General features: G+C 50.0%; 1 protein-coding gene across 5 annotated transcripts; it reads left to right on the top strand.

Annotated features, from left to right (window-relative positions):
- Positions 1-5,649: 5,649 nt before the first annotated feature.
- FLCN (folliculin) lies at positions 5,650-25,324 on the top strand. Of its 5 annotated transcripts, none has more exons than XM_063109534.1 (13): positions 5,650-5,742; positions 8,077-8,187; positions 11,955-12,228; positions 13,567-13,713; positions 14,783-15,004; positions 15,616-15,776; positions 17,670-17,761; positions 19,496-19,686; positions 21,245-21,358; positions 22,062-22,185; positions 23,343-23,474; positions 23,770-23,875; positions 24,444-25,324. In XM_063109534.1, the coding sequence occupies exons 2-13, from the start codon at positions 8,138-8,140 to the stop codon at positions 24,643-24,645; spliced, it is 1,815 nt and encodes a 604-aa protein (XP_062965604.1). In that variant the 5' UTR covers positions 5,650-5,742; positions 8,077-8,137; the 3' UTR covers positions 24,646-25,324. The 5 variants fall into 5 exon arrangements, with proteins under 5 accessions (XP_062965604.1, XP_062965607.1, XP_062965606.1 ...); XM_063109536.1 differs by lacking the exon at positions 5,650-5,742 and adding an exon at positions 5,753-5,939; XM_063109533.1 differs by lacking the exon at positions 5,650-5,742 and adding an exon at positions 5,753-6,049.
- Positions 25,325-25,826: the final 502 nt, after the last annotated feature.

The raw sequence follows: 25,826 nt of genomic DNA, 5'->3' as shown, positions 1-25,826 counted from the left end.
TTCCAGTTGACAGTTTCCCCCAGTGCTCCGAGAATCAGCCTCAGTGCACCCCCAGGTGGCAGGCTTCCCCATCTCCCCACACAGAAGTCAGGGAACCAGTTCCACTGAACTTCTTCAGACGTCTAAATTCTATTAATCCCCTAAGGACTGGTATCAGCTTTCTGCAGTTCCTACCTCAGGAGACCTTTTTTCCTTCTCCAATACCTGGTTGATAACTCTATTAAACTTTTTCTGTTAAAGAAACTGGCGAGTGGTTTCTCTCCTGACAGGAGTTACTTTTGAAAATCTTATGGGGTCAAGGACATGCATGGCCTCATTTGTTCCTAAGAAGAGAGTATTTTGGGACTTCGCACCTGCTACCTCTGAGAATTATGTTGTCAGGGCTCTGCCTGTTTCTTGCTTTGGGAGTTACCAGGCTCTGCTTGCTGCATGCATAATTAAGATAGCCTTAGCTGAAGCTTTGTATTTATTCTCAGCAGCAAATTAATTTGTAAAATGTTTACTTAAGAATACCTCTGGCAGTTTGATGGCGAGTTTGCATTACAGCAGAGAGGATTAAAGCAGTTCTGAGCACCAAGGATGTGGCCTTGGATTGGTGTTCATTAGGAGGACCTACTAGTTTTCTGAGGATTTTTCAAGTTTTTCTTTTCATGGTAATCTCAAATGATATTAATACTCTGGTTTAATGAGAATAATTGACGGCCCTCAGAATCCAGTACTTGCATTACATTTGTATTTCTATTTGGATTGATGCCCAAGGAACCTCCCAAAGTAACAATGTTTAATTTTTAATATAGACTCTCAATGGGTAGGCTTGGTCTGAGAGATCTCCAGTTTGGAACATGTCAGTCAGTATAAGGTATTCTTTAAAGAAACATCTGGTTGCATGGTTTTGAAATGGCAGTAGATGTTTTCTGAACCAAAAAGTGGTACTAATGGGCAATAAAGTACTGGGATTTTTCTGCCATGTGTGGATGGCACCTTCTTTACTTTATTTAGTAAAACGAAGTCCCAGGCAAAGCTATGTCATAGCCCATTACTGTGAAAGATACCAACTAGCCTCAGTAACAGGACAGTGCCTGTGTAATCCAATCAGGGACAGCTTTTACAGAGATACTTTTACTTTTAGCAAATCATTTGGCAGAGTTGGGGAAAGTTAAGTTTTAGCTTTTTAAGTACACTGAACTGTTGGTGTTCATTTGTGAACCTACCTTGTTTGGTTTCCCTCCTCTACCTGTGCCAACGGTCAAGTTATATTACAATTCTCTCTTGTTATTTGCTTTTCTTTTTTTTTTTAAAAAGATGACCAGTAAGGAGATCTTAACCCATGACTTGATGTTGTCAGCACCAGGCTCTCTGAAGTGAGCAAACTGGCCATCCCTATAGAGGGATCCGAACCCGTGGCCTTGGTGTTATCAGCACCACACTCTCAAGTGAGCCACGGGCCAGCCCTCTGTTATTTGCTTTTCCAAGATGAAAGTTTGGGTTTGTATGTTCTAAAGTTTCTGGGTTGCAACTTGAAATGGCAGCCAATTTGTGGAAGATGTTATTTGCACATAAGCCTGAGCAGTTGCAAAGGGCCCAGAGAAAACAAATGATTGGGTAAATCATATATCTGTAAACAGGAAAATGTGATGGCTATCTTTTTAGGCAGTTGAATTACCTAATGATGAACAAGGACAAAATCCTTTCTGTATCCTTTCCTAAGATCAAAAGCTGAAATCAGAGAACTTTTGCTGATTGCAAGAGTTTTTTTTTTTTTAAAAGATGACCGGTAAGGGGATCTTAACCCTTGACTTGGTGTTGTGAGCACCACGCTCAGCCAGTGAGCGAACCGGCCATCCGTATATGGGATCCGAACCCGGGGCCTTGGTGTTCTCAGCACCACACTCTCCCGAGTGAGCCACGGGCCGGCCCATTTGCAAGAGTTTTTAATAAGTCTGAATCCATAGACTGGATCCATAGTTGATTACTGGACTAAACAGAAACCACTTGGTATTTAACAGGCAGCTAGTATTAGATTAAAACATAAAGGCCTAGCAGTTGAAATCTAATTAGGGAAGGGATGTTAATTTTTAAAAGCTTACTGAAATTGCTATGGTAAAAAATGCTAAGTTGATCCTAGTGGCTTTAAAAAAAATTTTTTTATTGTACTACCAATAGTTCATGCCTTGCAACTGGCTGGACACCTTATATGCAGTTGATTGTCTAGTTACCTACAACCTCAACTTCACTTAGAAATGGTGCGTGAAGGGCCGGCCTGTGGCTCACTTGAGAGTGTGGTGCTGATAACACTAAGGCCACAGGTTCAGATCCCTATATGGGGATGGCTGGTTGGCTCACTTGGGAGAGTGTGGTGCTGACAACACCAAGTCAAGGGTTAACATCCCCTTACCGGTCATCTTAAAAAAAAAAAAAAAAAAAAAATAGTGCGTGAGTTCCACCTTTTGCAATGTTACCCATTGCTTGCTGCCTTTCAGCAGCTGGCCAAGACCCCCAAACCGTTAAACACATCTAAAAACACAGGAAATGTTTTATTGGTTGCTAGAAGAAATGAAAGCTTAGATTATTAATTATTTTTATAACAGGGAATTTGTTATAGTAACCTTAAAATAATGAGATGTGATTTAAAATATTAGATTTAATTGCTTACAAATGAAATACACTCCTTCCTGAAACTGAAAACTGAATCAGCAACATGGTGGTTTGACTCAAAGATAAAGCCCAATCCTACAGCTACATGAAAGCATATGTTGGTAAGAGTACATCTAAACACCTCCAAGGGAAGTTTCAGAATGAGACTTGCCTTTTCTCTATTCACTTGGCTCTATGGTCTTGGCAAATGGTATCATGGAAGTGATTGGTCAGTCTAGATGCTCCGCTGTAGTAAGAAGATGGGAAAGTATCAGGAAATCTTTAATTCTGGTCAAGCCTGCTTCAGTGATGGAAAAAACATGTTCTGGACTGTATAAATGCCAGGCAGTAGTATATCCAATGCTTTGGATAACATTTCATACAATTCCTATTACCGGATACGAGCTCTGAGGTCAGCATCGTATTTCAGTTGGTTGCTAATTGTTAGACATTATTGCCAGCTTTGCTCTCTGAAGTGAAGCTTTTCTGCTGAGTCTTAATTGACTTTCCACTGATAATGTTGGGTACATTTTCTGACTTCTAAAATGTCCCTTTTGTTGACTGTCCTTGAAAGTTTATACCCTGAGAGCCCAGTTTAATTAACCCTTGGTAAAATTCACTGAGGCAAGGATTTGGCAGTAGTTTTTAGTTTTTAACAGATTTATAGGTTTCCCAAATAGTACTTTAAAGAGTTAGTGGAAAAATGGAATTAAGATGATAGAAATCCTTTCGTGAACTTTTTGAAGACCCCGGGTATTTGAGAAAACACCGTGGAAAGAGGTAGGTGGCTGAAGCCCGTGGTGTTGAGAAAGGTACTAATGGCATAAATTGAGCCCAGCTGTGGTGAATGCATATTGAATTTCATTGAAAATGGCAGTGCTCAGATAACCTTCCTGCACGTGGGCTCTCCGTTAGCCTATCACCGTGGGAAAAAAAGGATAATCTGAGCAAGGTGGTGGCTTCACTAACCAATTGAAAAAGGTAATTTCTGGAATTAAGGTTATTTGAAAAAAAAAAAAAAATCTTGTTCTTGGCTTAAAACCTCACTAGCAAATTAGTTTCAAGAGCGCCACTAAGAGAAATGGGAAAAAACAGGATTACAAGGGGGAAAAAAAAAGAAAAACAAAACAAAACAAAACTGATTGAATAAAAGATACAATTTTTTTTTTTTTTTAAAAATAAAAAAGATATTACTCTCCTTGTTAAAAACAGCAGGGCTAGTCGGTTAATTCAGTTGGTTAGAGTTTGGCTTTGTAAACACCAAGGTCACGGGTTCAGATCCCCCTACCGGCCAGCCTCCAAAAAAGGAACAAATAGGTTAAATATATAAAAACAGCCATAGTCACTAATTGAAATTTGCGGGAAGTTTTGTAAGTTTTTTGCTTATTAGTGTGGAAATCAGTTAATCAGTTTTCTGCTCAGAATTGCAGGGATGGCCATTTTCAGCGTGAGTCCTGCTCACTTTGACAAATGTTGGAATTTTTTTTTTTTTTTTTTGAAATTGGGAAGCACAGGTACGAGGTGGCCGCAAACACTTCTCGCACCTTTCACTAAGGCTCTCAAAGCATTTTGCAAACTCAATAAGACTGAAGTATCTACATTGTTGAAGGTGGAAGTATAAAAAAATTTTAAATCAGTATACCTCTGTGTTTTGTTTTATTGCTTCAAAAATTATCTTGTGACTTACTAGCCGATAAATTAAGCTTGTGCTGTCCAATGTCAGGAGGAATTGGATTAAATATAGTTGGTATAAATAAACAAAGGCAACGCCTAACCTGGTAACTCCAGTCATACTCCTTAACCTTTACCAAGCCAGGAAGAGAAGGTAGAAAACACAAGCTATAATTTCGTTTTCTGACGTCGCCTTTTCAACATAACATGGAAATCCAACGAAAAGAAAGAGGGGCCGCCCGGTGGCGCACTGGGAGAGTGCCGCGCTTGGGGGCGGAGCGGCCCTCCCTCCGCGGGTTCGGATCCTATATAGGAATGGCCGGTGTGCTCAATGGCTGAGCGCGGTGCGGGCGCGACACCAAACCAAGGGTTGCATCCCCTTACCGGTCGCAAAAAAAAAAAAAAAGACAAAAACAAAACTTAGAAAAAGAAAGAAATGACCTCTGTGGCCTCAAAAGCACAACCACCTGCTCCTACGCAGAACGGCTGAGGCCCTTCTTCCAGCCCTTCCTGATGACCACACCCTAGACACCTGCTGGGACCGCAGCTGTGGCTGGAAGTTTCTGGATTAGCCCCGCACCAGGTGGCAGCTCCCTTGATTGGTGGTGTCAACACCGCGCTCCCCCAAGTGAGCTAATCAGCCATCCCTATGTAGGATCCGAACCCGTGGCCTTGGTGTTATCAGCACCACACTCCCAACCCTAAAATTAATTTTTAAGTAACCAAACTGAACAACAGGCGCCAGGCTTTAAAAAAAATAGTCAATAATCAATTTGCTTCTAAAAACTTGGATGCTCTGCGTGGGTGGGTGAGTGGAGGGAGGGAAAAGTAGTGGGTGAGTCACGCACATGCGCGGTCCCGCCCCGGCCACAGAGCGCCGGGGCGTCCCTTGCGTCACGTGACGGCCGCCCGCCCACCCCCTCCTCCCGCCTAATGTAGGCAGAAGAGCGGTCCATTGGCGATTTAATAAAAACTAACGGTGGAGCCAGACGAACATTACATTGCACTTATAACGTTCACCTCTTTTCCTCTGAAGTGTGGGCAGGGAGTCTTTCGCTGGTCATATTTTCGGTCCAATCTCTTTTTAAAATGGTTTTTAAATTTTAGCATCCCCCCCGCGCATAAAATGGTTCCCTCCAGCAGCCCCAGCCGGTGCGGCCTGAACCACTCTGCACCTCTCAGTGGGGGAGAGCAGCATGGGGGCGGCGGAAGTGGGAGGTGGCGGGCCGCTGCTCTTGGTTCCCCGCCAGACTTCGGAGCTGCGGTACTCGGGCTGTGTTCCGGACGTGCGGGACCGGGCGAGGCCCCACCCGTCAGGCGGGTCGGGGCGCGTTCCTGTCCCCGCGCCTCCCCCGCAGAGCTGGGCAGATGGAACGGCCCGGCCGAGTCACGCGCCTTTGGCTGGAGACCCGGCTGCTGGGGCCGCAGGGAGCGCAGGTGAGTGTGGCGGCGCGGGGTCGGTCAGCTTCCCGGAGGGCTGGAGCCTCCGAGCTGTCCGCCGCCCCGCCTGGAGTCCCCTGCGGGGTCGGGACCGGGCGTAGGATCCCCGCTGCGCCCTCACGGGACGGGGGCCAGCAGCCACGACCTACCCGGAGCAGTCAGCCGGGGCCCGGGCTGCCTGGCTGCGCGTCCAGGTGTCGGGCGAGCCTGGGTTCGCGGCGCAGGGCTCAGGCCGAGGCCGCTGGAGCCGGGCGGGGAGAGGTCGGGGGCCCGAGGGGCGAGGCGGAATTTGAGTTGGTCTGAGGTGGGCGAGTGACCGCAGGGACGATTCGGGCCAGACTGAAAAGCGTTGCCGAGACCCTGAGATGTGGGGGGAGGGGTCGGGCACGTCCACAGACTGTCCGGGGATGAGGAATGTGACCTGGGTCCGAACCCCTGGTCAAGGTCGTAGGTTTAGTCTCAATGCTGCCGAGAGACTGCACTCCTTGTCTGGCCCCCGCCAGGATTTGGCTGCTCTCTGGTTTGGGGGAGGGGAGGGTGTCCTGGATCCTTTTCTCCCAGGCTGGATTCTGAAGGGAGCCCTTTGATGCTCTAGTAGGCCTAGCTCGGTGTCCTACAGAAAGGGTGGAAGACCCCAGTTTGGCGGGTGTCAGGCGCGTACTTATCACCTGGAAAGAATGTTTAGCCCAGGGTCTGAGTCGTGGGTTGAGGTTCAAGGTGGTCACCAGCAGCCATGGGAGGCAGAAGGCAAGGAGGAGCTTGCTGCAAGTAGGTACTGGTTCTCCATCCCTTTCTAGACACCTGGCACTACCCATTTTGCCCAGATAGGCTGGCAGGAGGGACTCTGTGACAGCGGAGCAAGGCCACAGCCAGTTTAGTGCCGAAGGCACTAGATTATCACTGTTGTTGACATCAAGTAATGGAGTAATAGTGGCACGTGACGCTGTTTGCCCTTCTAGTGTCATATGTCAGGGAATTCTGTACATGGAAATTCAGGTGAGGTTAGTAGAAATAGAGCCACAGTGTGAGTGGATCTAGGCTGGCAGTAATCCACTGCGGAATTTTTCACCTTGCATTTGCTGGGATCTGGGATGAGGCTTCCTGTGGGGGGCTAGCTATAGAAGCTGCATGCTTACTACTGCCTAAGATCCATTATAATACCTTATTTATTTACACTGTGCTTTTATTTAGTGGCCTCTTTAACCTTCCATGGTCCTATAAGAAGACCACAGGAAGGAGGAATGAAATAGACTCTCCCAGGGCCAGGGCGCACCACGGGAGTGGGAGGATGGTGTGGATGTTGCTGTCCAGGTTCCAGGCTTGGACAGTGTAGGAGGGGGCACTCTCCCTCTTCCAGGAATTTGAAGGCTTGCTTGGAGTATGATGATGAAGAGACCGTTAGGTGGGGGAAGATTTATTTCTTCCTTGGGTTCTGGAAAGCTTGTTGGAAAGGAAGAATTGTTAGGCATACTCAGACCAGTTTGTTTTCTTCAGCAAATGTATGGTAGAGATTGGAATTGGAGAGCGACTAAAGAACTGACCTTACACAGCCCAGAATTCTGATTCCATGTGCGGGGTTAACGTTGAGGCCTCTGTTTTAGTGTGGCACTCAGGTTAAGGAACATACTTGATGTCACCTGGCTGCTAATGGTTAGAGTCAGACTTTTTTCTGACCCAGATAGTAGGTCTGTGTGACTCCAGGGCTAAGTGTTATCTAAGATACCTCCCTGCCTTCCAGTGGCTGTACAGAGCTCTGGCACTCATGATCCAGACATTCAGAGCTCTTGTCAGACAAGTGCTTTTCATTGAAAAAAAAGAAAAAACTAATAACAAGAGTAACCCACGTTGATCCTGGGTGCCGAGAAATAACTTAGCAACGTTGCCTCTGGTTTTCCTTTCCCATTTGAGGAGGAGAGAAGAGGAACTTCCAGGCCTGTGGTCTGAAAGGTTTAATTGGCATGATGTGGATGCTGCCAGAGCAGTCCCCTTATAACCGAGAGTTGGAAGGATGGAGACTTTGTATTTTTTTTTTTTTCAGTGTTTTGTATTTTCAAAAAATATTTGTGCAATATATTCATATTTAATGAGGTTCTTTATCAAATATTGCATTAGAGGTTTAAGACTTTAGCTAGAACTTTGGCTGCAATGTCAACTTGATGTCAGCTGCTGCTCAAAAGCTGACGCATATAGGACCACGGGGGAATCATCACGTTTGTGATGTCCTGATCTGAGGTTGGCTGTAAGCTGCTTGAATTTTTTGCCATGCTACAAAGACTGCTGCTCTTAGGATTAGCTCTGATTTTTTTTTTTTTTTTTTTCCTTACCTGGAAGACGTCAGGTCTTGGAGTATGCCAGCTGTTGTCATGCCTGACTCATTTGACAGTGGCCTTGCATGCTCTGGCCTAGGTGGGATGGTGGAAGTGTGATTCTGCCAAACATAAGGTTAGTATCTGTGCTCTGCAGATTGGCCCAGGGCTGCATTTGTGTGGATGTCTTGCTAGAAGGAACCTTATTTCTCTTCCCTATGTGCCTCAAAGGAAGACATGGCCTGCTTTTCCAGGGTTAATATCTCTACCTTTACCTCGGGTCCTGATACCCCTTCCTCGACCTCCTTATTCCATATCCGCCTCCACAGTGGATTGTAAACCGTTGTTTTCCTTGACTGCTCTTTAGTGAGCCCTTTGGCCCCTTTATTTAAACTCGGCTTGTTTGGTTCCTGTGCCACCAGACTCTCAGACTCTGGCCTTCCCCGTGGTTGTGCTCTTGAACCTCTCCTGTCCATAGACACCTCCCCTCTCTGTGGCAACAACAGTCATCTCTCTGTGGGCAACTCCTAAATCCACTCATTTATCTAACATGTGAATTTGGTGCTGCCCGTGTGTGGGGAACTTGTAGACACTGGCGATACAGCAGTTAACAAGGCAGTCTCCACCTTTAGGGGGCTTTTGTTTGTAACAAGGGAGCCCAAACAAACTGGAGTTTCTGGTATGAGAAGTGCTAGGACTGAAGGGAAGCAGGGGAGGGAAGAGTGACGGGTGGAGTAGCGGCTGCTGGGCATGCTAGTCAGGGAGGCCTCTGAGCAGGGGACGTGGACATGCAGCTGTGTTGGGGGGGTGGAGTGAGCCAGGCGAAGATGTGCAGGGCGCCTTGGACCTCTCTCCTTAGCCGTGCCTTCTTGGACACTGCAGTGGGAAGCTCCATCGAGCTCCCGGCTTTCCAGCTCTTAGATTCTGTGTGTCTCCTGGGCCACTGCCCACCCCCCTCCCAGAACACACTCATAGACACACAGCCCTCCATACCCTGCCAGCGTCCCTCCAGCATCTCACTGTGCCCCCCACACCTGACTCACTATTGGTGCAGCTGACTCTGCCTCTGCCATTCCCAGCGTAACCACTGCAGCTCAGGCCCCTACCTCCACAGGACAGGTGCCATAGCAGCCCGCATCAGCTGAGAAGGTGACCGTGGAAACGGTGGGTGGGTCACAGAGTGAGCAGGCTTTGGGCATGGGCCACCAGTGGGAAGGCTGGTCTGGAGGGCACAGCTCAGGACACACCATGGGCACTGGTTGTCAAGGGAGCTGTTGCTGGCGACTTTGGACCCTGTCCCCCAGGGTACTCTCCACACTCTAACCACTCCACGTGTTTAGACTCTGCTGCTTTGCCTCCTTCCAAGTTTTAGCGTCCAGGCAGGCCATCTGATTGGCTAAGTCTTGGTCATGTCCACACCCTACCTGCCCGGGGGTGACAGAGAAGTCTGACTCGTGACTCACTAATGGGGGAGGGGTCCCCAAAAGAGAACAGAGTTTGGATCCTGGCCAGGGTCCACTACTCGCTCAAGACATTCGGATACTTAAATGGTTTCTTGTTGTCTTGAGCAAGGCAGTCCCACGGAGCTTCCTGTGGTGACAGAATGTTCCATAACCTGTGCTGATCAAAATGGTGGCCCTGAGCCACATGTAGCCAGCCAGCACATCAAACATAGCTAGTGAGACAGAGGAGCTGAGCTTCTGTTTTAGTTAATTCATATTTTTGTTTTTTGGGTTTTGTTTTAGTTAATCTAAATTTAAGTTGCTGCATGTGGCTTATGGCAACAATTTTGGACACTGTGGGTCTGGGGCATACATAGTCACTCTAGCCTGGCATTCCAGATCCTCCTCAAGCCAGTGGTGTGGCCTCCTGTGACATACATGCCCTGGGTGCTGGCTGCGGCCATCCCCACCTCTGCCTTTGCTCCCGTAGCCTCCTTTCCTGACCTTCTCTGCATGTCAGCACCCAGTGGACATGCCCCCATCTTTGAAGCCTTCCCAGATTTTCCCCAAACAGGTCACCAAGGTCTGTCATACCTCCTTTTGCAGTGGATGAATTGCCTCCGTGAGCGTACTGGGTCCTGTGGCCTTTGGCTCGTTCCACCAGTGTCCCAGCCATGCCGCAGCTGGGCCTGGTGCGGGAGCCTTCCCATGACTCCACACCCCCACCAGGTGTTGAAGAACCCCCTGTTCCTGTCACTTTAGCACAGGAACTCTCAAAAGGCTTGCCTGTGCTCACTCTCATGAGCTTTTTCTCACTCCACTGGAAAGGCTCTTGTTAAGGTCACTGGTGACCTCCATGTTGTTCTGCAGGTGACCATTCCTTTTTTTCTTTGTTTTTAATTGTAAGGTACACATAACGTAAGTTTTACCATCTTAACCATTTTTACACGTACTGTTCAGTGGCATTAAGTATGTCCATGCTGTTGTGCAGCCATCACCCACATCCATCTCCAGAACGCTTCATCTTCCCCAACTGAGACTCTGTCCCATTAACCACTAACTCCCCACTCTCCTCCCCCAGCTCCTGGCGGCCACCATTCTACTTCCTGTCTCTCTGGATTTGACTACCCTGGGCACCCATATAAGTGGTGTCGTTTGATGTTTGTCCTTCTGTGTCTTATTTCACTCAGCATAATGCCCTCAAGGTTCTTCCATGTTGTAGCATCTGTCAGAACTGCCTTCCTGTTTAAGGCTGAATAATGTTCCATTCCCTCCTTGCTAATGTCCTTGTTCTCTGGTCGCTGGAATGACACTGGAGCTCTCCTGCTGCCGCTGCCGCTGCACTGCCTGCCTCTGGCCTGCGCTTCCTCCCTGCGCTCTGGAGGCCCAGGCTCCCAGCTCCAGCCCTGCATGGTCTCCCTGGGGGCTCAGCCTCCTTTGTTCTCAGCCCCTACCCCACCTGCTCCTCCTGCAGCCCTCGAGCTCCCTGTCCCCTGTCCTGCTCTGAACACACACTGCCACTTCACCCCCGCCCCCGCCACTCAGGCTCCACCTCTTCTCCCCGGGTCAGTGGGAATACCTCCCCATGTCCATCCTGGCCCCCTGCAGTCTGTTTTCTGCACGTTAGCCTGAGTGAGCCTTTTAAAATGAAATTCAGATCTTATTAACGATTCTCATCAGAACCCACCCAAGCCTCTCCACACTCTGGGAAAACAGGGTCTTTTCCGGGGCCACAACATCTGCTTCCCATTGCCTCTTCCCTGTCTCCTGCTCTGCTGCAGTTACTCGTAGACCCTGTCACACCCACCAGGATGGAGCAGGTGCTGTTTCCTTAGACTCTTGTAGGGAGAGACCTGCTGAGCCGGCTCACCCCGGCTGTTCCCACTGCCTCCGGTCATTCTCTGCCCTGGGCGTGCTGGGTCCACCTTCATGATGCTCCTGACCTCGTGGAGATGGGCAGTTTTTCACATGTCCCTTCTCTCCCAGAAGGGAAGCTCCATGAGGACAGCAACACATCACCTAAAACCATGCCCAGCATGTAGAAGGTGCTCGGTTCTTGAAACTTCTGTGACATTCTATTTGTGCCACTCCAGTGGTGGTTACCATGTCTGGCAGCATTTCGTGTCACTCAGGGATATGCATTCTCTTTGTACGGTCTGCCCACAGCCCTGTTGCAGTTCTGTCCAAGGAGTTTTCTGTGCAATACCTGATTCATGTCTTGCCTTCCTTTGTGTGTGGTTCCTCCCCATGGGCAGGCGCCATGTCTGTCCTCTTATCCTTGTGCATGTACCACAGCCCTGGTACACAATAGGTGCTCAGCAGTGCTGGTTGGGTGGCTGGCCTCTGCTGGATGGAAAGTCCATTGACAACACCCGAGTGGTTCCTGTGCTCAGAGGGGCTGGAAAGTTTTCATGGCATGAGCAAGCACTGGCCAGTGATGGTGTCCTCCCTGCCCCCACAGGCCTCTGGCCAGTCTCCACAGCACCATGAATGCCATCGTTGCTCTCTGTCACTTCTGCGAGCTCCACGGCCCCCGCACTCTCTTCTGCACAGAAGTTCTGCATGCCCCCCTTCCTCAAGGGGCTGGGAATGGGGACAGCCCCGGCCAGGGCGAGCAGGCCGAAGAGGAGGAGGGCGGCATCCAGATGAGCAGTCGGATCCGTGCACACAGCCCTGCAGAAGGGGCCAGTGCCGAGTCCAGCAGCCCGGGGCCCAAAAAGTCGGACATGTGCGAGGCGAGTATCTTTGAGGTCTCAGGGATGATTTGTCTCTGCGGGGGGGGGCAGGGTGTGCGGGCAGGGGATGGACAGGAGACCTATGATCCCCAGAGCAGTGGTGAGGCCTTGTGGGAAAGACACAGACTGCTTCTCAGTGGGCCGTGTGGGATGTGCCTGCTTCTCTTAACATCCCTTTAGTTCTGTCCCTTCATCCTAACTTTTAGCTTTTTTAACCCACTGTGTGGGACAGACAGGTGCCATTTCCTTTCATATCCACATACTCCAGCTTGTCCTAGGCTTGGGTGCCCTCATCTCAGCGCTCCCAGGTGAGGGTCCTCCTCATGGGGTCCCAGGTGTTCCTCATGGTGTTGCTTCGTGAGCTCGGGAGTGAAGTTTACGTTCCCCCAGTGGGCTGCTACTTTGCAAGGAGGACCTGGGTCGGGGCCTGAAATCAGGGTGACCTTCTACCACAGTGTGAAGGGGACTCCACCTCCATTAGTATGATTCTGCCGAGAAGCAGAGGACAACATGCGGGAGATTTCTATTGCTGGAAACGCTTGTGGGCGATCTGGGGTGGGGGCAGCAGAAAGGGGGAGAAGGGAAGGAGGGCTTGGCCAGGCCGCTGGGCAGTCCTGGAGCTGCAGTTGGGGTTGACCTTGGAGGAATCCTGTGTGTCTGGGGCAAGGGCTTGCCTCCGTCCCCTCCCATGCGTAGTCCTGGGGGTGGCACCTGCAGAGTGTACGGCCGCAGCACACGTGTGGCGGTGGCTCCAGTAGGGCCGCATCTGGTCTGTCCCACTCCCCACAGCAGGTGGTCTGGATGGTGGGTGTCTGCTCAAGCTGCCACACTGCCCTCTCTGTGCTCATTGCTGGGCCCTTTTGCCGGTGGCTGAGACCCCTGCCAAGTGTTTGTTCAGGACCACAGACAGAGGCCTGGGTGGGGTTGGTGGCATCCTTCAGGAAAGGGTCAGAGAGCAGGGTGTGTGCCCTTGGGCCAGCTAGCCATCTCAGCTTCCGTTTTGTTTTCTGTTAGATGGGGTTCTTGCTGTAATTGTCTCATAGGGTTGGCACCTTGGATTGAATGAGATAAAGTAAGCAGAGCTCTTTTCATAATGCTTGCTACGTACATATTCAGTAGATAACACCTGTTATTACTAACCCCTGGCAATCTTCGTGGTCTCTGTATCCTGGTTTTACTATTTAGGAAACATTTAAATTCTCAGGTAAGTATATATCTGGAAGCCAGTTATTTTTATACAAAAAGAGGTTGAGTTTCCTAAATTTAGGTTTGCACACGAGTAAGACGGTCTTTTGTCGGCTCCGCAGCTAACAGATTTTGTTTCCTCCTCGCTGGCAGGGTTGCCAGTCACTTGCTGCAGGACATCCAGGCTATATCAGCCATGACAAAGAGACCTCAATTAAATACGTCAGTCACCAGCACCCTAACCACCCCCAGCTCTTCAGCATCGTCCGCCAGGCCTGCGTCCGGAGCCTGAGCTGCGAGGTGAGCACCTGCGACTTCGCGGGTCGGTGTCTGTGGGAAGCTCACATGCTCCACGGGGCCCTAAGCAAGGTCAGGGTGGGGTGTGGAGGGAAGGACTGACATTAGTCCCCTCACAGAGAGGACTGGGCAGATAGGCACGGTGTGGAGTATGGGATGCCTCAGTTGTCAGAGCTGAAAGAATAAGGCACATAGAATTCGTTGGTTTTCTAAATGGGCGCTAGTTTTCACTTTAAGCACCAAACTTTTATCATTTGTCCATTCTTCACGGGCTGCTTCTAAGATATGAACTGTTTCTGGGATGTGTAGTTCGCGTATCAAACATCACCTTTCTTTATTGTCTCTGTCTTTATTTGTGAGTCCCAGGGGTCCTCATGGACTGCTGTCAGAGCCTCCTGGAGAGTGAATCAATTTGTTTCCTAACTACATGGCTGCTGCTGCTGAGCTTGAATCTTAGCTTTTAGGTTTTTGTCTGTCACAAGGAATTCATGATTCTATTACTAATGCCTGGGTGCCTGGCGTGCGCCCGATCAGACACACGGGCTCCTGCACTGTTGGTCCTCACCTCCTGCTGCTGCTGCATGGCTGCCTCCAGCCGCTTCCCTCCTTTCACGTGCCTGCTGCTGGTCTGCTAGTAAGCAATGGCCAGGTCTGTTAGAATTGTGTGTGAAGAAAGAGTATGTCAGGAGGGAGGAACAGAAGTCTTTGTAAGAATGAGGTGTACAGATTTTATGATATGGACTGTGCAGTGGCTGTTTTGGCCACTGGCTCTTCAGTATATTTGGATGAGTGCATTGGCACATTTGAGTCTAGGATGGATGTAATAGTTGTACAGGAGTCATCTGTGGCTCAAGGTTGAAAAAAGTGAGGACCTAATTCACTGGCCTTGCACCATGATAGCTGACGTTATCTTTAGGAAGTGTGAGCACAGGGACAGGTGAATGCAAAGCCCCCTCATCCCCTCCCAGCCTCCCTCTAAACAATGCTGGCTGATGTGTGCTGAAAAGGAAGTCTCTGGAGTAGGCTTTGGCTTGGTGTCACTGACGGGAGGAGTCACTGTCCCTCCCTACAGGTCTGCCCTGGCCGGGAAGGCCCCATCTTCTTCGGGGACGAGCAGCATGGTTTTGTGTTCAGCCACACATTCTTCATCAAGGACAGCCTGGCCAGGGGCTTCCAGCGCTGGTACAGCATCATCACCATCATGATGGATCGGATCTACCTCATCAACTCCTGGCCCTTCCTGCTGGGGAAGGTCCGGGGAATCATCGACGAGCTCCAGGGCAAGGCTCTCAAGGTGACGTGGCAGTGAGGTGTGCGGGTGGTAGGGGGCCTGGCAGGGCAGGAGTCGCAGTTGGGAGCCCAGGCAGCCCTGTTCCTCTTGGCCTTGCAGCTGCTGCACTACCTGAACCATAGTGTCTTGGCTGCAGAGTTGGGGCCATGGTTAGGAGCCTCCCAGTCAGTCTCACAGCTGCCCTCGTCCTGATTCTTGCTCAGCCCTGGTTTCCTTGCTGCATTCAGACGCCTGGTTTCATCTCTGGTGTCTCTGCTTCCTCTGACCTTTATTTCAGACACTGTCCATTAATCCTGTGGCGACCCACTCCCTAATGTAGACCTGCAGCTGTGGCAAAGCCTCTTGGGCCAGGCCAGGTTGTGCCTGGTAAAGCCAGCCCTCAAACCACAGGCTGGTGCTTGCTGTGTGTGTGTTGTTGGACGGGAGTCTGCTCCTTGTCATTGCAGTAGCAGAGTGGCAGCCATGGTGCAGCATAGTTGCATGGCCCTGCTGGAAGGCAGAGGAGCCACCTGGTTTCTCTCTTACCTTGAAGGCCAGAACTGGTCATGGGTCCCTCACACACTCAGGTCTGGCCAGTTGGGTTGTTAGAGGCTGCCCCTCCCTGTGCATTTCAGGTGTTTGAGGCGGAGCAGTATGGATGCCCGCAGCGTGCCCAGAGGATGAACACAGCCTTTACCCCGTTCCTGCACCAAAGGAATGGCAACGCCGCCCGCTCACTGACATCCCTGACAAGCGATGACAACTTGTGGGCATGCCTGCATACCTCCTTTGCTTGGTAATGAGTCTCAGGTCTTGTAGCAACTGTGAGAGTCAGAGCAGTCACTGCATAGTAGTTGGATTATCCACCAGTGTGGGAGGAGACAGTCCCCGGCTGAGTTTGCGCAGCTGCCCGGGGCGGGGGGGGGGGGGGGCGCTTTGTGCACTTAGTGAGCACAGGACTGGCTGGAGTCCTTGTCCTTGTCCTCTGGGCATCTTCCCCTATAGAGTGGAAAACGTGTCTCTGCAGCTCACTTCCTAATGATATTTTAAGTTTCTGTACCAAGACCAATGATCACCACCCTTTTTTAACAACAACAACAAACATTTATCTCACAGCTTCTGCAGGTTGGAAAGTCAAAAGTGGCTTAATTGGGTAGTTTTGGCTCAGGGTTTTTGCTGGCTGGGGAGAGGCCGCTTCCAGAGTGGCTCCCTTATGTGGCTGGCATGGTGCTGGCTGTGGGCAGCAGGTCTCGGCTCCTCGCCGTGTGGACCTGGGAGCTGGTTCCCCCCAGAGTGACTGACCCAAGGGAATGAGGTGGGATCTGAAACCACTCACGGACCAGGCTTGGTGGTTATGTGCAGTGACTTCCAGCACTCGCCGTTTGGTAGAAATGTGCCGTGTCGCTAAGCACAGGCCAGGCAGGGGGAGGGAGCAGCCTCCATCATGTGAAGGGAAGAGTGTCAGTGACCCTGTAGACATATTTGAAAACCACCAGTCTGTCCTCTGCCACAAATTGTCTCTGCTCCTCCATTGCAGAATGTACTCATGCCTTCCAGAGACCCTCCCCCGACTTCCTAATTCTCATTCCTGTGCAGTACCAGCTTCAAGTCTAGGATCTCATTGTCTAAATCCGGTCTTGGATGAGGCTCCTCAGGGGTAGACCCGTGAGTGCAGCTCCTGAGGACCTGTGAACTAAAGAGAAAAAGTATCTGCTCCCCCCACCCAACATAGGGCTTCTCCTGAATTAAAAAAAAATTAAGTTGATGAATAAAAAGTATGTTTATGGTGTACAACATGAAGTTTTGATATATGTACACATTGTGGAGTGGATAAACCAAGCTATTTAACCTGTATTACCTCATGTACTTGTCTTTTTTTTTTTTTTTTCTGTTGTTGCAACAATGTTAAAATCTACTCTTAGCTTCCTTCCATATTTTAAAGATCATTTTTATTACGGAAATTTTCAAACAGATCCAAAGTAGAATAAATAGTGCAGGGAACCTACCCTCTCCTCACCCAGTTTTAGCAGTTATCAGCATTTTGCTGCTTTTTCTTTTGTCCCCTCACTTCTTTTGTTTGGGGTATTTTCTTTTTTTCTTTTTTCTTTTTTTTTTTTGTCTTTTTTGTGACCGGCACTCAGCCAATGAGCACACCAGCCCATTCCCACATAGGATCCGAACCCACGGCGGGAGCGTCGCCGCGCTCCCAGCGCTGCACTCTCCCGAGTGCACCACGGGCTCGGCCCTTGGGGTATTTTCTTAAAGCAAGTCTTAGTAGGACCATTTCAACCATAAATATAACCACAATACCATTATGTTATCCAACAAAATTGACTAATTCATTAGTATCCTTCAGTGCACAAACCATGTTCAGTTTTCTCTTTTGTTTCCAAAGTGCCTTTTGTGTTGGGACCACGACAACACCTGAAGTCTCTCTAGCCTGTGACAGTTCCTCTGTCCAGGCCACATCCCCCTTATTTTTCCCATGCCCTTTAGCGAAGGACCTTGGTCACTTGTCTTATAGAATTGCCTGCACCCTGGGTCTGACTGATTGTGTCCTGGGGTGGTGGTCAGCATGTTCTTTTGTACCCGTGTCTTCTGTAGACTGGTAGTCTGACGGGCTTGAGCAGCTTCAGGTTCAGTTTTTCATTGGGCAAAAATGCGTCATAGCTGGTGCTGTCTTCTCTAGGCTCCTGAAAGCGTGCGGCAGCCGACTGACCGAGAAGCTCCTGGAGGGCGCACCCACCGAGGACACCCTGGTGCAGATGGAAAAGCTGGCTGGTGAGGAGGGGCTGCTGCCGCTGGGCCACCTGCTCTCGGCCGTGCTGGCAGGAGAAGCAGATGTGGGGAAGCTTGGCTCTGAATAAGCACCAGACGAGCCTGCGTAAAGCTTGCCCTTTGATCTTGGTGTTTTTGTTGTGATTTCTCTCTCATTTTTCTTGACAGTCACATGAAAGATTCTATTTCCCAGGTAGGTTGGGAAAATCCACGATTAGGGCTGTCTATAGAAAGACCTGACGGAAGGTTTTCTTGTCCCTATTTTATGATGATAGGCAAGTGCTTGGCCTTGTAGACAGTCTCTTATTCATTGCTTTATAACAAACTGTTCTGTTTCAGTTAGACCAAAGTTTTCCATCAAGGCAGTGGTTCCCCAGCCTCCCAGGTGTCTGGGCTCTCCCTGCATCTGGGGCTCAGGGTCCTGTGCATTCACCTAACTTCCAGGAGATCCTGATGAATTGTGGCAGTCAGGACCTCTGATCTCGATCTTGGCTGAGCCTTCTGTCAGGGCTGATGTGACTTTTCATGCTCTAGGTCCACAGTTGTGGCTGTGTGGCAGGTAAATGCACTTGTGATGCGTGTTGTGTGCAGTTTGTTACTAGTAATGCTTCCTTTGCTTCAGTTTGCAAGTGGTTGAGCTCCTAAATTGTTGGAGCTGTTTCAAGGATATCCCTGTAGTCAAGTACTTGGCTTGCATACATTTCGTTTATTTTATTTTATTTATTTTATTTTATTTTATTTTATTTTGTCGTTTTTTCGTGACCGGCACTCAGCCAGTGAGTGCACCGGTCAGTCCTATATAGGATGCGAACCCGCGGCGGGAGCGTCGCCGCGCTCCCAGCGCAGCACTCTACCAAGTGCGCCACGGGCTCGGCCCATACACTTGGTTTAGACAGGCTTTCCCAGGTGGGGAAATATAGGAGTGGGGTTTCAGTAAGGGCAGAGCATGCTCGGAAGAGACAGAAGTTTGCAATCCACTTTCACATCCTCCCAGATCAGTTGGCCCCATTTGTTATGGTGCTAATTACAAATTTCTAGGCTAGTGCAGGTGGCGAGGGCAGTTTCCCTGACATCTGTTGCACAGAGAGCCAGGTCTGTCAAAGCTTGTGGCAGCTAGATGTGCAGGTGCGCAGGGCTCTGGGCTTTCTTTGGACTGTGTCGTGGTCATGGAGCTGGGTGTAGGAGTGCATGCAGACACACACTTTAGAGCTAGACAGAGCTGGCCTCAGCTGTGCCTCTGCTACTCACATGCACCCCTCCCTTTTGGTCTCGCGACATGAAACAGAGATGGGATCCTTTGTGAGGGCCACCATGAAGCCTAACTGAAATCACGGGTATTTACTTCTTTATCTGTGAGGTGGAGATAATAGTGCTGACCTCAGGACGGTGGAGAGGAAAAAGTGAGATGATGCATGGAGCCCTGAGGAAAGTGCCTGACGGGATGTGCTCAGTAAGCACGCGCTGTTGGCATTTTCAGGGTTGGCTTGAGTTTTCCCACAACAGTGAACAGCTTGGGGTCTTTCAGTAAGTGCTTCTGAATGTAGTGTGACGTTCCGGGCTAAGGAAACAGTGACTGGGCGCTTTCTGCCCACCCCACACTGCCCAGGACAAGAAGGAGCACAGGCAGCTGGCTACAGCCAGGGGTCGGTAACCAGCCGGCCGGTGTGGTCACCTAACGAGACTGTTGCATCTGAAGGGCAGCATGTTCTGTAACTGTCCTTGTCGTCCATCTCGCAGACTTAGAAGAGGAATCAGAGAGCTGGGACAACTCTGAGGCCGAGGAGGAAGAGAAAGCCGCTGTGCTGCCAGAGGGCACAGAAGGGCGGGAGCTGACCAAGTGCCCCACAGATTCGTCCTTACTCTCAGATTGTGGAAACTGGCAGCCCCGAAAGCTGTCGGTCTTCAAGTCCCTTCGGCACATGAGACAGGTAGGCGGCAGAGGGTAGAGCCCCAGTCAGAAACTCGGGAGAAGAGCCCAGTCTTCTCTGTTCAACACACTTTGTCCTTTGGACCCATCATCTTCCAAACCTGGAAGGGAGCCTCTTTGTGGGGCTGAAGGCACGGTGGGCGTCAGGGGTGTATTAGCTACAGGATCAGTGTCCCCCTTTTAGTGACAATGCCAGCGTCTTGCTTCAAAGAAAGCCCTGATGGTTGGCTCCCATGGTCCTCAAATATTGTCATTCTAGAACCTTCTACAGGGATTGAACAGCACTATTACCAGTTTGCATGCAGCCTAGACTCATTGCAGACTGAAAGTAATGGTTGTTTTTGCAAAAAATTGGCATCAACCTGAATGTCCAACCATGGTAGTTATAGCATGTCCAAACAATGGAATATCATTAAGTACAAGAAATAAAGCATACAGTATGTATAGAGTGATGTGTATGTAAGACTACCAAATACAAAACAAAATTTAACACACAGCAACATTGACCTTGGTACAGATGGGAAAAGGGGACTGCTTGATTATGATGGCAGGTTGTCCCCTTTTTATTGTATTTTTCTGTATTTATTTTTACAATGAGCATTAATTTTATCAGAAGATAGTTATTTCTATTTTGGAAAATGGAGTAAGACTGGTTTGGTGGCAGATCCCCATGGACACTCATTCCATCAAAATCATGTATTTGGCTGAAATCATCCTTGTGGATTGCTTCCATGTATTAGGGGTAGAAGGAATCTTGAATTCCACTGGAGGTGGGAACACTTTGAGGCTTGGAGTTTAGTAAAATGTGATATTGTAGCCTCTTTTTTGTTGTTGTTTTTTTGTTTTGTTTTCAAAGCTATGTTCAGCTTCTTAGAAGCTATAAGACAACAGGCTGGACTCTTCTAAAATGTCAGTGTCATGGAAGTTAATAGAAGGTGGAGTTTGGAGAGGGGCCATTGTAGATTAAAGAATAAAGACATTATAACTAAAAGCAATCATGATCCTTTAATGGCTCCTGCATCAAAAGAACAGCAGCTATAAAGGACGTCGTTTGGAGGCGTGGGCTCTTGCACGTAACGGGTATTGGCTACGTTGCATCACTGTGGTGTGCCTGGGTGTAGTCGTCCGCGTGGTTCTTTCTGGGTGCTGAAGTCAGGCACTAGGTCCATACTGTTCAGCCACAGAACACTGAAGTGTCATGGTGCCTGCAGCTTATTTTCAAGTGATTCAGCAAAATTGTGTCTATAGAGAGAAGGTGAATGTTGCAAAAAATTAACACTTTTCCTTCAAATATTTAAAAATAAAATTGAGAAAAAGATCTGAAGGGTGCAGGAGCTTTGGAATCCAGCTTTTGTGGGCAAAATGGGGACTTCCAACTGTCCCCTTTGGACCTTGGGCAGGCCACCTACCCTCCCTGAGAAGGTAAGTGACTTTCTCTCTACTCATTCCATCTTCCTCTGCTATAGAGTAAGTTTCTAAACACACAAAATAACTTATTGGAGGGAAGAGAAAAAGTGTTTCTGTTAACCATGCAGAAAGCACTGCATCCTATTTTCCAGGTTCTGGGTGCCCCATCTTTTCGCATGTTGGCCTGGCATGTTCTCATGGGGAACCAGGTGATCTGGAAGAGCAGAGATGTGGACCTTGTGCAGTCAGCCTTTGAAGTTCTTCGGGTAAGAACATCTTTTTCTTACGTGTTCTGTGGCTGAACAGTATGGACCTAGTGCCTGACTTCAGGTGAGGACATGTTGACCGCTCAGTGCACACCTCGCAGACGGTCCCTACCTGAACTTAAGACCTGTGGTTTTTTCTCCACGATTAAAAATGGCAGTCATGGATATTTCTTATTTCCATTGGCAGGACTCTGTGCTGTCCTGATAGACTGATATAACTACCCTCTCTAGCCCTCTGCAATCTCCGAGTCCCTCTAAGAAGCTGTGGGAGCTGGCGCAGGCACCCTCTGCACTCACGTCTTCCATGAGTGGGGTGGGCACACACGTGCGGCACCTGTCTCCATCCGGAGGCCCAGTGGGGCGCCCAGGCCCGGGCTGGTTCTGGTGACATTTAAATCGTCAGGAAGCATGTGCATGTCTGCTGACTGTCTAGGCCTTCGAGGGGACAAAAGTGAATATGACACAGTCTCACAGCTTTTCATCTCTGTGGGACTGGGGGAGAGACACATCTAGAAGGCAAAGCCTGATGTCAGAGTTAACACACAGAGCAAGAGGCAGCACATGTGGGTGTGTGACGGGTGGCCTCGTGGTGGGAGACACCCCCTTGGGACTGAGCTGCAGGGGCGTGTGGGGTTGGTACGTAGGCAGGCCAGGACTGAGGATGTCCTCGCTGCTGTGGGCTGAGTGGCTCTGTCCTCCACAGACCATGCTGCCTGTGGGCTGTGCCCGCGTCATCCCGTACAGCAGCCAGTATGAAGAGGCCTATCGCTGCAACTTCCTGGGGCTCAGCCCGCACGTGCAGATCCCCCACCACGTGCTGTGCTCAGGTGTGTGCCCTTCTTTCCTGCTGTGGGCAGTCCCCACACATCAGGGCCCTGAGGTGGAGCTGGGTCTCAGTCATGGATTTGGGGGTGCTGCCTGCTGTCCTCAGAGGCAGGGGAACCCACGACTTAGGACCAGTTTTCCCAGTGGCTTTGCGTAGGGGGTGGACTGGACAACCTGATAGTGAGGGTGGCTTGCGGGGCCTGTGGTTCTCAGTAGGCCAAGGGTCACAGTCCCGGGGGTGGGAGAGTGTATGTCCACTGAGAACACCACACATGGCTGGCTGGGGGACTGTTGTACTCCTGGCAAGTCAGTTCCCCCGAAGTTCAGGAGACTTGCTGGTCTCTGACAGCGTGACTGCTGCGTTCTGTGAGTCTCGCCCACTTCCTTTCCTCCTGTCCCTTCCTCACCCTCTCTGGTTTTTCTTTTCCTTTCACATGCCTGAGTCTCTGACAGTCATTAGTGCCGCCCTTTGCGCTGATGCGCTCTGCCTGTGACAGAACCAGGAAGGTAGTTGACACCCCTTTTATTTGGGGGTGTCTAGGAATCAGCTGGGTGGAAATCCCGCCCTCCCCAGGCAAGTAGTGGCTTCTCTGAGGACATCTGTGAGAGGTGGTCACTGCACTGGTGGGCTCACTGACACACGTCCAGCCCAGAGCCAGCAGTAGCCTTGAGCAGACTCTGTACAGCACGTGGGCTGGGTCCTGAGTCCTGAGAGGCAGTGCCCTTTCTCTGGGTAGCGTTAGGAACACTGGCTCTGGTTTCAGAGATGGGCTTGAAGTCCTTACTACTACTAGCTGTGTGACCTTGGGCAAGCTGACTTCTCTGAGCCTAGTCTGTTTTCCCATGCATAAAATCGGGGTAATAGTGGGACCATCTTTATAGGGTTGCTTAGTATGAAGTAAATTGATGTATACAAAGTAATTTATTATTATTGGGACATAGTAAATTATTACTTTAACTGAGGCAAAAGTTAACCCTTCATTGTAGTCACAAATAAACTGCAAAAGGTTTTAAATATCAAAGCATTCAGAAGACCTCTCTGGGCAGTGTTTTCCTCTTTGAACTGAAATAATTTGGAGTGGTGGAATGAGGTGGGCTTGCCAAGGGGGTGAAATGAAGGGAGGAGCCCTTCTCCAGACAGTAGCTTTTGTATTGCCAGAATTCGCTGTCATCGTGGAGGTCCACGCAGCCACTCGCTCCGCACTCCACTCAGTCGGGTGTGAGGACGACCAGTCTCTCAGCAAGTATGAGTTTGTGGTGACCAGCGGGAGCCCTGTGGCTGCAGACCGAGGTGGGTGTTGCTGGGCAGGGTGAGCGTTTCCTCAGCCAGCAGGGAGGGGAGAGCCCACCCTCCACCCCTGTATGCCCTGCCCAGTGCTCATACCCCTACCCCATGGTCATGCCCCTGCCTCATGCCCCTGCTGTGTGCTGATGCCCCTCCCCCTGTGCCCTCGCCCCACACTCCTGCAGTGTGCTGATGCCCCCCTGCCGCCTGCCTCGTCCCGTGTCCCCACTGTGTGCTGATGCCCCCTCCCCCTGCCCTCGCCCTCACGGCCCCCTGGCCTTACCTCCTCCCTTGTTTCCAGTTGGCCCCACCATCCTGAATAAGATCGAGGCGGCGCTGACCAACCAGAATCTGTCCGTGGATGTGGTGGACCAGTGCCTGGTGTGCCTCAAGGAGGAGTGGATGAAGTAAGCCCGCGGCCCTGCTGCCCACTGCGGCGCGGCTGCTGAGACCCTGCGGAGGCTGCGTCCAGGCGGCGCTGGCTGCCCCGGGAGGCCTTAGCATAGAGGGCCGCGCGGGCCACCTGCCGTCTCTGCCTCGCGCGGTGACCTTTGAGAGGGGACTGGTGTCTCCTGGCCCAGGCTCCCGCTCTGCAGGTGGGGTGAGGAGGACACTAAGCACCCAGAAATCTGAAAGTCACACCAATTATGTTCTTTTTTTTTAAGAGCAAGTTATTTTATTTCCTTCTGCCTTAATTCTTAATAAATTTTTCATCAAATTCAATTAGTCACACATTGTTCTGATTTCAGATAACACAAAGAGGCTTAGGAGCAGCCAGGTTCTTCCACGACTTTAAGGAATTTAAGGACAGTCTCTCCTTCCTTTCTTCCCTCCTGTCCCCCAGGCCTTGGGTGTCCTGCGGGGTGCGTGTGAGCCGGGCCTGCCTGGGCTGGTCTGGAAGCCCCCGAGCCCCAGGTCCAGAACTCTGGCAGCTGTGCCGTGCCACCTGAGTGTTCTGTTTTCGGTTTTCTACAGCAAAGTGAAGGTCCTTTTCAAGTTCACCAAGGTGGACAGTCGACCCAAGGAGGACACGCAGAAGCTCCTGAGCATCCTGGGCGCGTCCGAGGAGGACAACGTGAAGCTGCTCAAGTTCTGGATGACCGGCCTGAGCAAGACCTACAAGTCGCACCTCATGTCCACGGTGCGCAGCCCCACGGCCTCGGAGGCTCGGAACTGACCTGCCAGGGCCATCTGTCTGCGGGGCACCTCTGGAGAATGGGGGTGGCAGCTCCGCGAGAGGAAGGACTGACCCGCCGGGTGGACCTTGTCTGCCACGGGGGGCCATCGCAGCCGGCAGTCCCCCTCCCATGCAGAGTCGTCCACGCCTGCGCACCCTGCTTGGGGCGGCGGGGCCAGGCCCCTCCAGGATCCAGATCCCAACCTCAGGAGAACCGTGTGGGCCAGCGGGTGTGGGGATTCTAGCAGCGGCATCTGGGCACGTTCCCCTGTGGTTGCATGTAAGTTAACCTGTAGCTTAACGATGGAGCCCCTGGTCTGTTTTACACAAAGGTGATGCTTGCTAAAGTGTCACATGGAGCCATCTTAGGTGCTCAACCCTCTGTAAATGGTGGTGCCCACCTAGTTTTATTCTGTATCAGTTTGGCCTTTGTTGTCGTTTCCAGCATTTACATTTGCTGCACTTAACAGTTTTCTGAGTGTGGTGATTGAAGATAGTTTCATCATCCCACCGTACATTTTTAACACAGATTCATGGCTTGGAGGAACTTTCTGGCAGTTTTGATAATTTCTTTATAGTTTTCTTGTTTAATTTATATTTAACATGACATAAGTTTATATACCTAGGTATCTGTATAATGCAAGAACTTTGAGACACAATAAAGACGTATTTTTGTAAACTATTGACTACATGGTTTTATTGGCTTAATACCTGCTGTTTACTTGTGTCCGGTTATAGGAAATTGAGCTCACTTTCTTTTAGAAATACTGTGATTTAAATAACACCAGTGAGCGGCCATTTCTGCGGGTTGTGAAGTTCAAGCTGCTTTAGTGGTCTTGGAGAGTCTTCTCAAAGTTGGCCTTTGGAGTTGATGGTGGAGAGAAGGTAACACTCATTTATTCCAAAGACGTCTGTTGAGTGTCTATGATTATGTACTCAGCATTCAACATTAGTAAATGGCTCATCCCTTAAAGATATCAAAGATACATCCGTCAGAGCGGAGGATGTCTGGAGGAGTACGAGGGTGACAGTGGCGGTTCTTAGAACTGCAGGATCTGTGTTTTGGTCTCTAATCAGTGGGAGGGGATTCCTGGCTTGTCTGTGTCAAGGACGAATGAAGGGAAGAGATGACACCCACTCTGTCCTCATCTGTTTGGCTAGTGCATGACATCCCCTGGGAA

Source organism: Cynocephalus volans, chromosome 10, assembly GCF_027409185.1.
Source record: "Cynocephalus volans isolate mCynVol1 chromosome 10, mCynVol1.pri, whole genome shotgun sequence".
Classification (NCBI taxonomy): domain Eukaryota; kingdom Metazoa; phylum Chordata; class Mammalia; order Dermoptera; family Cynocephalidae; genus Cynocephalus; species Cynocephalus volans.
This window is presented reverse-complemented; position numbering and strand designations above follow the sequence as displayed.